The following is a 12558-nucleotide window of genomic DNA, read 5'->3' as shown; positions in this document are numbered from 1 at the left end:
CTTTCCCCTTTGATAACCATAAGTTTGTTTTCTACAACTGTGGATCTGTTTCTGTTTGTAAACAAGTTCATTTGTATAATTTTTTAGGTTCCACATATAAAGAATAGCATATTAATATTTGTCTTCCTCTGGGTTGCTCCTGAATTCCCAGGGGATTTTATTAAAAATGCAGGTGCCCAGGCCCCACCCAAGACCTATTGAACCAAAACTCTGGGGGTGAAATCAGAGCCTTGGCAATTTTCACACACTCCTTGCTGCCCTCCCACCCTCCACACCCTACCCATCCATCTACCACCCCCCTCCCTACCCACCTCCCACACTGGGCCTTGATTCTTAGGTTGAATCTGCTTCACTAAACCATGAGTTCCTTGGGCCTCCTCTAGGTTTTAGTCACTACAGACAACTTCACCAACAAAGTGTTTTCTTAAAAAATGTATCAGGAGAATGCAGTCTTTTTCCCTCTTAGCATTCTCCACCCTCTCCTTAACTCAAGACCCCAGCATTCTTTCCCATCTCCAACCTCCTCCAAAAGAAACTTCACAAATAATACTATTTTTCTTTCCCTCTGAGTAGACAAGATAAGAAGATTTTTAAATGAGTTGCTGGCAAAGAATTCATGAGCTTATAAACTATTGAGGTCAGACTGACGAAAAGAAGGCAATGTTGAAAGGGGAGAAAAGTCCATAGAAAATTCCAGAGGCGGTGGAATCTGGGGTTCAAGGTTTCTCATTCAAATGCTCGTCTTGGTAAAAGTGTTATTTCGAAGGCGCAGTAGAGCGTCTTTTTCTCCTCTTCTGTATTCATCAGGAGTTGACTGTGTGCCCCAGGCCTCAGCATCTAACATGAAAGACAGCTGCTGAAGGGCAGTGTTCCAGAGGACCCTGAGGGGTTGGGAGTTGTGGGCTGTGCTTGAGGGGCTGGGACCGTGCAAAGCAAAGGCAGGCCAGGGGCTGGGGGTGCCGCCTCTGCGGAAACAGCTCAGAGGGGCGTCCCGGTTTGGCTTCAGCAGTGATGGAGTCATGGCGACAAAAATAAGTTCTGCTCACCTGAGACTGTAGAATCCAATTCAATTTCAAGTCAGTGTGTGTTTATTGAGTGCCTGATTCGGTTTAGGTGATGGAGAGAATGAGAGAATGAGGACGACAGCCTAAGCAGCAGGCTGATCCAGGCAGAAATTCCCTGGGAACCTGCCCCACAGGTCCACCGGTTCAGAAACTCGATTTTATCTGTTTCTCCCAGTGAGGAATTGATAAATCTTAGTCCGTTTCATGAACACGTCATTTATTAAGTGCTCACAGCCTGCCGGGCACTGTCCCACGACTGGGGATGGGGCTGGGTCGGTGAATCCAGCAGTCCCAGGTCCCCGTCTCATGGAGTTCACATTCTCATGTGGCATCTGCAAGATTGGTAGGTCAGGCCACTGGGGTGGGGGCCACTGTGGGAAGGGTCTGTTTTGGAAGGAGTCCCCAGGAGAAATGTTTAGGGAGAGGTGGGATTTGAATTGTGGTCGGAAGGTTAAGTAGGGTGTGGATTTTCAAAGGATTGGAAACCTTATATTATATAGAGAGAATGGAGCTGAGTGAGCAGGAATGAAAATGACCTGCCATCAAAGGTCCATGACCAGATGGGCCCCCTTGGGGTAACAGGTGCATGCTGGGAAGTTGGACAAGTACCACATGGGGTTACTGCACATGGGCTGTGAAGTCAAATGTCTTGGGTCTGATTCCCAGCTCTCATATTTGCCAACCTTGTGAGCCAGGGCATGTTACTTAACCTCAGTACACTTTATTCTCCTGATCTAGAAAATAGGCATAATCATGACTAGCTTGTAGGTTGTCCTAAGCATTTAGCTGAGATCATGAATGGGATTAACTGAGATGAATGTAACAGCTGTTAAGTCTTAACATTGGATAACCAGAAAGCATTCTAGAAAAACTGGAACCTGCCACCAAAATGGGGAGACAACTGCATACAGTGAAGGTGCTCCTGCCTTGGGTAAATAAACCCTTTACTTACCACTTTCTTCTCCCACCCATGGCAGCCATGCTGGATTGAACAGCAGCTCCAGGGCTAGGGTGAAGCAAGAAAGCTGCTGGAACATGTTGACATGATCTGGCCTTCCTAAATTTTACACCCACATACCCCGCATGCCTCAACCCAACTGTAGCCATAACGCATGAATAGGAAATCTTTTTGACCTGCACCGTGCATTTCTCAAAGTGTGGCCCCTGGTCTACCTAAATCAATATCATAGGGGCTGCTTATTAAAATTATATTCATGAGCCCTGTGCAATCAGCATTACTGGAGATAAGGCCAGGAAATCTGCATTTACACATACACACACAAAACCAGGTGATCCCCAGGCCCTATACCATACTTTAGAGCAGAAGCTCTTTGAGTGTGCCCCTCTAGGGCTTCCAGATGGCAAGGTGGTAAAGAATCGGCCTACCAATGCAGGAGACACAGGAAATGGGAGTTCTGTCCCTGGGTGAGGAAGATCCCCTGAAGTAGGCAATGGCAACCCACTCCAGTATTCTTGCCTGGGAAATTCCATGGACAGAGGAGCCTGGTGAGCTATAGCCCCTAGGGTCTCAAAGAGTTGGACAAGACTGAACACGCACCCACCTCTAACCAGTAGCATCAGCCTTAGCATAGACCCAGGACTCATTAGAAATGCAAATTCTTGGCCACATCCCCTGATCTCCTGAATCGGACACTATGGAGGTGGAGCCCAGCAATCTGCATTTTAAGAAACTCTCCAGAGAATTCTGAGCCGTGTTGTGTTCACCTGGGGGAGGTTTTAAAAGCTATCAATGTCCAGCCTCATCCTAGATAAATTAAATTAGAATCCCTGGCATAGGACTCGGGTATCAGGATTTTGCAAAAGCTCCCTGTCCTCAGTCCTAATGAGAAGATGGAATTTATAATAATCACTTTCAGGAATAGGAAGATAGCACAAATGTATTACACCTAGAAAGTTCAGCCAGAAGCAAGATCTCGGTTAATTCATGCAGCGAGTTGGACCCCTGCTGTGACCCCTTTAGCTAGTGGGGAGCCGAGACTTCCCACAGCTCGGGGGTGTGGCTAAGGCCCCAGAGCACCGCCCCCTCCTCCCCCGCACATCGCTGGCAGCTCTGGGCTGCCCCTCCAGGTTCTCCCAGAAGACTGCTTCTTCCCAGATGCTGAAGTCTGCCAGCAGTCTGGTCCTTGAGAAGAGCTGAGGCCTGGGAGAACTTCGGAAGGATGATGACAGGAAGCAGCCTAGCGGTGGGAAGGGAGTGTTGGAGGGCACTTTAAGATTGGGCTCACCGTGGGGAGCCCCAAGTCCTAATAACCCCAGGAGTGGATTGGATTCTCTACTAAGCACCTGACCCTGTGCTTGGTGCTTTAAGTGAGTCATTTCCTTAATGTTCATTTGATCGCCGAGGGAGATTACACTCACTGAAGAGTCACGTCGTATCCTTTCAGTCACATTATCCCCCATTTGCAGATGAGGAAACTGAGGCCCAAAGACTCCAGAGAGCCTGCCCCGAGGTCACCGGTGCGGTCCGGATGTCTCCAAAGGTTCTCTCACTTTGAATTGAGAGACAGTGTCTCCAGGGAAAAGGGGGAGGCGGGTGGTGGGGAAGTCGGCGATGAGCAGGGGGTGGGGCTGAGCAGGGAGCCCCTGCTACTGCCGCCCTAACGCGTCTCGGTCCCTCCCTCGCCGCAGGCCCTTCCTCGTGCTGCCGCCGCTGATGGAGTGGATCCGGGTGGCCGTGGCGCACGCCGGCCACCGCCGCAGCTTCTCCATGGACAGCGACGACGTCCGCCAGGCCGCCCGGCTGCTGCTGCCCGGCGTGGACTGCGAGCCGCGCCAGCTCAGGTAGGGTGGCGGGCTGGAGATCCCGGGGCGGCGGGGCTCTGGGAGGGCGCCCTTCCTCTCACACCCAGCCCGCGTCCCCGGTGCGGGGAGCGCGGCCGCAGCGCGCGGGGGCTTTGGGCTGGTTTGCGCCCTGGGCGGTGTGCGCGGGCAGCCTCGCTGTCACGAAGATCGAGGCTCCTCTGGTTTAAAGGAGAGACGCAGGCTTGACAATAAGCAGGTCCCTCGAGTTGCAGGGACGCAGGAGGACTGGGAGCAAGGCTATATGGGAATGCTCCTGATTCTTAGATTACAAGATATCCGTGTGCCTTGATCTTGATTCTAGGCGTATTCTTTCGATTACGTTCTCTCTCCCTCTCATCCTGCCCCTCTTCTCTCCTTCTCTTCCTTCCCTCTCCTTCTCTCCTTCCCTCTCCCCCTCCCGCCCTCGTCTTCCCTCTCTCCCTCTCTCTACTAGAAGTAAATTATTGTCTCCCTGTAGTTTTCTAACTAAACCGTGCAGAGTAGAATTTCTGGTTGGGTCTGAGAGCGCCTGTGCTTTTTCACTTGCATGGAATGAACTGGCTCGCCCTCCATTTCTCACCCCTGCATCCAGGTATCTACTGCATCAAGGTGGGAATTATTCATGCACCACTCAGGGACCCCATGCAGGGGTAGGGAGAGACTCACTTTTATCCAAAGTGAAAGAAATGAAACCACTCATTTGAGTCAAAACCTGGCTGTAAATGCAGACAATACAGAAACTCAGACATAGGTGTGTGTGCATGAGTGTGGGTGCTTTCCCGACTCCCAGGTCTGTTGTCTAGGTGTCATGGACACCATTTTCAAATCCCCATTGCCCACCAGGTTAGGGTAGCCTGTCATGTGGCCAGGCTTCAGAGATTTCCACCCTTCCAAGATCTGATTGGAAGTCTGCAAAGAAGGGGAGGGTTTGCAGAAAACAGCATAGCCCACTGAAGGCTCATAAATGCCCCACCACCCAGGGACATGCAGGGCCCTGATGCAAGTCAGCAAGCATTTACTGAAAGCTTGCCACAAAGTGAGCACCGTCATAACTGCTTTACACAGACTAATTAATAATGAATGAAGTGGGTATTGTTATTATGCCCACTTTACAGACAAGGAGACTGAGGCACAGATAGATTAAGTAACGTGCCTAAGGTCACAAGATTTGTAAGTGGTGGAACCAGAATGTGAATTCAGGCAGCCCATACCCCCAGACCCCATAGTTCTAAGCCCTGATTTGTACTCTCCTCAGGAGGTTTCTGTCCAGAGAGAATCTGTCAGTGCCACCATCCCTTACATTTTATCACCTAGAATAACCACGGGTCTCAGGGAGAGAGACACAGGAGCAGCCATTTACTGAGCACCTGCTGTGTGGCGGGTATTAATTGCAACAGGAGATTTGCATTCATTACTCTGATCCCTGAAGCAGCCTCCTGAGGGTAGTGTAAACTTCCCATTTTACAGACTGGGAAGTTGTTGGTGGGACAGCTGATAGTGTAGATGTCAAGGTGGCGATCCTTGTGACTCTTGCTCCGAAGCCCATCCTGTGCCCATGAGACTCTCCTGCCTCCTGTTTCATGGGTGTGGCACCCTACCTGCAGGCTCACTCCTGCTGCTGCTGCTCACAGTCCCCAGCTCTGGGCTGGGATGACCTTGAGACGCCAGCTCTCCTCCTTGAAGCAAACCTGAGGCCGCTGGGTGGCGGGGAAAGTAGGATACTTCCTTAACTTTTGCTGATAAAGAACTTGTTGTTTGTCATGCTCTCAGGAAACCTCACAGCCTAAAGGGTAGGCACCTGGGCTCGAGTCCGGTTGCCTGAGTCCACATTCCACCAACATGACTAATTAGCTGTGCAAACTTGGGCAAGCTAGTTAACCTCTCTGGACCTTCATTTCCCACCTGTAACATGGACATAGTAATAGCAACCCCTTCAGATATTGGTGCAAGCACAAAGCAGGATCACAAACATAAAGGACCACACTGACAATGCCTAAGAGGAAGTAAGTATTCATGACACGGTCATTTTTAGTGAGCATTATAAGTCTCTCAGAGAAGGCGATGGCACCCCACTCCAGTACTCTTGCCTGGAAAATTCCATGGATGGAGGAGCCTGGTAGGCTGCAGTCCATGGGGTCGCGAAGAGTCAGACATGACTGAACGACTTCCCTTTCACTTTTCACTTTCATGCATTGGAGAAAGAAATGGCAACCCACTCCAGCATTCTTGCCTGGAGAATCCCAGGGATGGGGGAGCCTGGTGAGCTGCCGTCTATGGGGTCGCACAGAGTCGGACACGACTGAAGTGACTTAGCAGCAGTAGCAGCAGCAGTGTAAATATCTACTATCGCTGTAGTAATAATGGAGGTTCATATCTAGGTATTGCTTTATCTTAAGGCTCTCATTTGAACCTCAAAACAAACACTCTTGTTAACTGGGAAAATAGTGCTTCCCTATTTTACAAAGAAAGATATCAAGGCCCAACAAGATTAGGTAACTCTTCTAACATCACACAGATGTTAAGTGAGAGTTAGAAGTCGAACATCAAACCCAGATGCCCAGAGAGATAACCAACTTTTCTGGCCCCTGCCCTGGATCTGGAGTCAGCCCCCTTGGAGGATGCTGATCACCTTCCAGATGCTTCTTTTCCTTTCCTAAATCCATAGACTGAACATGAACTCCAAGGACCACTGTCATCTGTAGGCCCCTCCCCCAGCACAGAGCTTTCACTGCAGGGTCTAGTGACCAGGGGTGTGCTGCTCTGACAGTTGCACCAAGGATTTCAGTTTCAGGGTTTGTCCAGTTTGACGAATCAGCCTTGCCATTCGGGATGTGAGTGTGATCACCTGCCAGGCCACGACGCACACAGTGAGCAGGGAAGCAAAGGAAGCCAGTTCACCTGCGTCTCTAAGCTATTTTTAGGCATTTTTCTCTCAGTTCTTGACTCATTTGTGCACAAGATGATTTGTGTCTAGGAAATATGCTAATTGGTTGTTCCAGCTAAATTTTCCTCACATTTGGAAATCATTTTCAAAAAGAACTAAAATATTTAGTTAAAAATTTTCCTAAGTAATAAATGTAAGATAAGTTCCATCAACTAGGCTAAATTCAGTCCATGATATGATCAGCCAGTTGTTTGTTTGTTTGTTTTTTGAGTATCTATTTTTCAGCCTGGGCAATATATAGATACATCTATACATATATTTTACAATCACATTTAGTGTGATGTGAAGTAGGAATTATTGTCTCCAGTTTTCAAGGGATGGGATCAAAGAAGTGTTGTGCATTTAGAGAGCCAACAATAGGTACTGGACACCTGCCTTGCACTAAGTCTTCACAGTGTGCCATCCCAAACAAATTCCGCAAGGCAGACTTTATTGTCCCATTTTACAGATAGGAACACTGAGGCTAGTTGCATTTATGGGACTCGTCCTAAATCACATAGCTACTGTAAGGCAGATGAGGTGTAAGATGAAGGACTTTGCAAGTTGATTTGTCTCTGCTGTCTCAGACGTTCATCTTTGAAGTTGCTAGGCAGACTCCTAGTTCTGAATCATTTGGAGCTTAACATACTGCTATAAGTAATCAGTCTTAGAAACAGTGTAAGTAGTTTGGTATTCTAACCGATGCGGGAACTTGGGACGTGGTGTTGGCAGCTGGAGTGTCAGTGACTATTAGAACATATAATTACCTACCAGCCGACCAACATTTCCTGGTGGGAGGCAGCCTGGACACCAGCCGGGACAGAGCAAGCACAGTCAAGGATTCCCAGGTCTGACGCTAGTGCTGCATTGGTTTTCACAGTGACCTTGGTCAGTCCTATGGGAGCTCCCCTTTTGTCTTTATTCTGCTACAGTGAAGCCTCACCGTGGCAATCGAGTTTATACCAGAGGAACACCATTTAATGCAGCTGCAGGTTGTAAACCGACAAGGGTGACCCATTTATTCTTCCTTAATTAAAGTATCAGATCATCTTTCTTTTTTTTTTCCTGTCCTTTGGGAAATGGGAGGGAAGTAAGAATAAAGGAAAGAACAAATAAATAATACCTCCCGGCAGCATTTTCTTATTAGGCTTTGTACATTTTCCTATTAATAATTGGTCTTGAAACATTTCAGAAACACGAACAGTAAATGCTGCTGTTTTCCCCACATTTGTAAGAGGCAGTTTTGCTCCAGAGTGAGGCTGTGTTAAAATAATGGTAGGAAAGGGTGTTCTCAAATCCTTTCTTAGCTGATAAATGACACTGACCGACAGCAGTTGGAGCTTGTTGGAACCATGAGCTCCCTCCAGGAAATGGCTAATCTTTTTGCAAGTGTTTCTTAAATCCAAACCAGACTTTGAGCTGTCCAGAAGGGGTACGTTTGGGGATGGTAAGATGCTAGGAGTATCAGACCAGGACATTACAAAATAGGAACGGTGAGGCTAGTTGTGGCTACAGAGCTTGTCGAAGGTCACGCATTGTTTTCTTTCCTTTGCTCTTCTGTTACATTTTTCAAGCTCCTAAGGCCAAGCCCCACACTAGATGCTCTCATCTGGATCTGCTGCTTTCTAACAGGTCCCCTTGGGCAGGTCACTCTGCCCATCTCACAGGACCAGGTTCATCCCCTGTAAAGATGGGGGTGACGACTGCTTTGTGGAATGGGGAACTTCACTAAGAGGTCACATATGAATTTAACAAATTTTACCACTGCTTGGTCCGCCCCTCCTAGCACTTCTTAGGTCTCTTGGGCACATTTTGAGGTTAATTTGTTGTTCATTGTTCAGTCGCCAAGCTGTGGCTGACTCTTTGCTACCCCATAAACTGCAGCACACCAGGCCTCCCTGTTCCTCACCATCTCTTGAAGTTTGCCCAAGGTTAATAGGTTAATAGGTTTTGTTATTTGTCTAGTTTAGGTCAAACTAGGTTTTAAGACAAAGACTGTGCCCCTGAGGCACCTGAACTGAAATTCTGTTGCCTCTTACACAGCCTTATAATGACAGCTGGAAATTCAGTTTCATTTACCAAACACGTATGGGGTGCTGATGGCCCGCCAGAACCTGGGTGGGATCCAGGGACATCAAGCCAGGGAAAACCCAGCTGCTGCCCATCACATAGGAAGCAGGCCTGGTGCTGCTGGAGCTGCTGGTCCTTGTTCCCACAAGCTTCTGTGGCCCTTTAAGAAGAGGATCACCTGGTTGAGGGGAATTCTGGCCCTTAGTGTCAGAAGGAAAGATGCTGTCCACCCACTCCTTCCCCAGCCTTATGGAGCCAGGTCTTTTCTGGGCTCAGAGGAGACTGAAGTGCTGCTGGGAGATGCCTACAATAAGCAATGGCAAACAGATTAGCAAGATAATCTCACAGAGTCTGAATACAAAGAAAGCGAAGGAGAGTGTGGGGGAGAGGGGCACTGAGGAGGGAGGGATGGAGCACCTCGGGACCTCGAGAGGATGGGACAGCCTCAGGCTCCTGCTGTAAAGGAATACTTGGTATCCTGGCCAGGGACTTCTGGAAAAAACTGGGTGGGGTGGGACATCTAGAGCCGCATCTATGGCAGCCATTTCCCTCAGTCAAGTCCGCGTGGGCCCCTGAATTCAGACCTGGGTCTCCCTGTTCTCTCCGTCAGATCACCTGCAGAGGCGGAGCACCTGGGCCCTGCACGTGCCTCTGTGGGGCCCTGGAAGGCTCCCCAGCCTCTCAGAGTGGGAACTGCTCTCTCCTCACTTCTCCTCTTGAGTGTCCTTGTCCTTGCCACTCCTGGCCTCTTCAGCTGGGCTGGCTTAAAAGTGCAGGCACGGGATGCCAGTTCCTTCACCTCCAGCGGACCTGAAACTGCCCTCTGGGCCCAGAGATGACCCTGTGGGAGCTGCTGCCACTCTTGCCTGATGTCAGTGCATCAGCGCCTCCTGCAAGATGGGAAGCCGCGCTCTGCGTGCTCCCAGGCGGGCGCTTTGGGGCTCGACTGTCCTCCCCTTTCGGTGTCAGGGAGGAGCCACAGAGCAGGTCCAGGAGCAGAGCTGGCGAGGTGCCCTGCACTCAGCAGGCCCAAACCAGCCCCTACTGTGTGCCTGGCTTACTGGGAGTTAGACTGGGAGTGGGTGGGCAAAGAGGTCAAGGGATTATGGAAAAATCTGGCAAATGCTCTACTATAAGGCAGTGAAGATCTAGGTCTGGGAGCTTGAAATGCCAGAGGTACCATTTGATGTGAATCCTGAGAATAAACAGATTTGCTAGGTAGAGAAGGTGAAGCTACAAGAGGAAGGGAGAGGGCAGTAGAAAAAAATAAGTCCACACAGAGGGAACCACATATACAAAGGCCAAGGTGGGACTGTGTGTTGGAAGAAACACAAGGAATTGAAACTAAGAACACAGGTTCAACCAGCAGTGCTCTGAGCACCTCCTGTAGGCCAGACCCTGGACCAGACATTGGATACCACAGAGAAATCTTGGCTAAACTCAGCCCAGGGAGGGTCTTTTATGCCACACCAAAGGATTTTGCCACTATTCTGTGGGAGGGAGGAGCCATCCCAGATGGTTAGGGATGAGAGTGACGGCAGTGCTTTAGAGAGAGGGGCTGGTGGCAGGGGACGTGGGCTGAGGCAGCAAGGGCCTGGAACGAAGACACTCTTACAGGGATCCAGGTGAGAGACATGGGCTGAGGCAGCAAGGGCCTGGAACGAAGACACTCGTACAGGGATCCAGGTGAGAGATGCTGGCAGCTGGACTGATGCAGAAGCAGTGGGTATGGAGAGATGGGGAAAGAGGCTAGAGAAGATGAAACCTGGGGACACATGTAGGGGGTGAGGGACTGAGCATTGTTGGAAATGGCCCTGGTGTGCTGTGGACAGAGGGGCCTGGGGTTAGTGTGGGTACCAAGTTGCAGTTTGGAAGATGAAAGAGTTCTGAAGGTGGCTGGTAATGGTGGTTGCATGACAATGTGAATTACTTAATGCCACAGAATTGTACACTTAAAATGTTAAAAATAGGGACTTCCATGACAGTCCAGTGGTTAAGACTCTGCGTTTCTGGTGCAGGGGGTACAGGTTCGATCACTGGTTGGGAAACTAAGATCCCACATACTGTGTGGCATGAAAAAAATTTTTGTTTAATATTAAAATTGTCAGTTTTTCTGTTACATATACTTATTATAATTTTTGAAATTAGTCCTGATGGGTTATCAAGTGAAAAAGACTATAGATAATAGTGTATGAGGTGTCGCCCTTGTGTGAAATAACATAACTGAGTATTTTCTATATCCATGTTTAGATTGTCTCTGGAAGAGTATGCATGAAACCAATAACCAGCCAAGGAGGGGAATTAGAAAACTGGGTATATTCATTTTCTCGGAGAAGGCAATGGCAGCCCACTCCAGTACTCTTGCCTGGAAAATCCCACGGACAGAGGAGCCTGGTAGGCTGCAGTCCATGGGGTCACTAAGAGTCAGACACGACTGAGTGACTTCATTTTCACTTTTCACTTTCATGCATTGGAGAAGGAAACAGCAACCCACTCCAGTGTTCTTGCCTGGAGAATCCCAGGGACGGGGGAGCCTGGTGGGCTGCCGTCTAGGGGATCGGTCAGAGTCAGACATGACTGAAGCGACTTAGCAGCAGCAGCAGCATATCCATTTTCTATGGCTCCTGAAACAAAGCACCACAGACTTGGTGACTTAAAACAACAGACATTTACTGTCTCACAGTTCTGAAGACTAGAGTCCAAAATCAAGGTGTCAGCAGGGCCATGCTCCCTCCGAAGTACCTGGAGGGGGATCCTTTCTGTTCCCTTCCAGCTTCTAGTAGCCCCGTGTTCCTTGGCTTGTGCTAGCATCACTCCAGTCTTGCCCTCCTCCTTCACATGGCTGTCTTCTCTCTGTTTCTGTGTCTAAACCTCCACCTTCCTGTAAAGGACACCAGTTAAACTGGATTAGGGCCCACCCCCAATGACTTCATGTGGGGCTTTGCCAGTGGCTCAGTGGTAAAGAATCCACCTGCCATGCAAGAGATGAGGGTTTGATCCCTGGGTCAGGAAGATGCCCTGGAGAAGGAAATGGCAACCCACTCCAGTGTTCTTGCCTGGAGAATCCCCTGGACAGATGAGCCTGGTGGGCTATAGTCCATGGGGTCACAAGGACATGACTTAGTTACTAAACAACAACAATGACCTCATCTAACTTGACTGTATCTGCAAAGACTCTATTTCTAAATAAAGTTACCTTCACTTCATAGTTGTGGGTTAGGTGCTTAGGACTTCAGCATATCTCTTGGGGGTGGGGGAGACCTAATTCAGCCATCATATGGGGGAGCCAGAAATGGGAGGGAAATTTATTCCCCTGTTGTATGTGGTAGCATGTGCATGTGATAACCCTTTCCCCTCCAAAAACTTTTATATTAGAGTTTGACTCAGGTTTCTGGGGAGTGTGTAGCTAAGGACGCTATTAACAAATACAGGACACAGACAATGTCAGAGAAGTAACAGTGGGTTCAATTTTGAAAATGTTGAGTGCCAGATGCTGCCCACTTGGTTGTCCATGGAAATGAGAGAGTCTGTGTCTGGCTCCTCCATCAGAGGAAGATTGCCAGAGAATTAAGGGCTCATGTTGTCATCTAATTAGAGAAGGAGCCAAGCAGAGTGCCTAGGAGTGCAGGCCTATAGCCGGACTGCCTGGGTTCAAATCCTGGCTTGACTACTTACTCTCTGTGTGACCTTAGGCAAGTT

The 12558-nt window shown here is 49.0% G+C and overlaps 1 protein-coding gene across 3 annotated transcripts in view; it reads left to right on the top strand.

Annotated features, from left to right (window-relative positions):
• Positions 1–12558, top strand: part of BTBD11 (BTB domain containing 11) — a 333614-nt gene that overhangs the window by 248376 nt on the left and 72680 nt on the right. For 2 of the 3 annotated variants that reach the window (XM_027541876.1, XM_027541875.1), the window contains exon 4: positions 3714–3866. In XM_027541876.1, the coding sequence (XP_027397677.1) occupies positions 3714–3866 (153 nt within the window). Of the gene's footprint in view, positions 1–3189; positions 3566–3713; positions 3867–12558 lie in introns of those variants that run through there. The other variant, XM_027541878.1, reaches the window with a different exon arrangement.

This window comes from Bos indicus x Bos taurus, chromosome 5 (genome assembly GCF_003369695.1).
Source record: "Bos indicus x Bos taurus breed Angus x Brahman F1 hybrid chromosome 5, Bos_hybrid_MaternalHap_v2.0, whole genome shotgun sequence".
In the NCBI taxonomy this organism is placed as follows: Eukaryota; Metazoa; Chordata; class Mammalia; order Artiodactyla; family Bovidae; genus Bos; species Bos indicus x Bos taurus.
The sequence above is the reverse complement of the archived record's forward strand: the minus strand, read 5'-3'. Positions and strand labels throughout refer to the sequence as shown.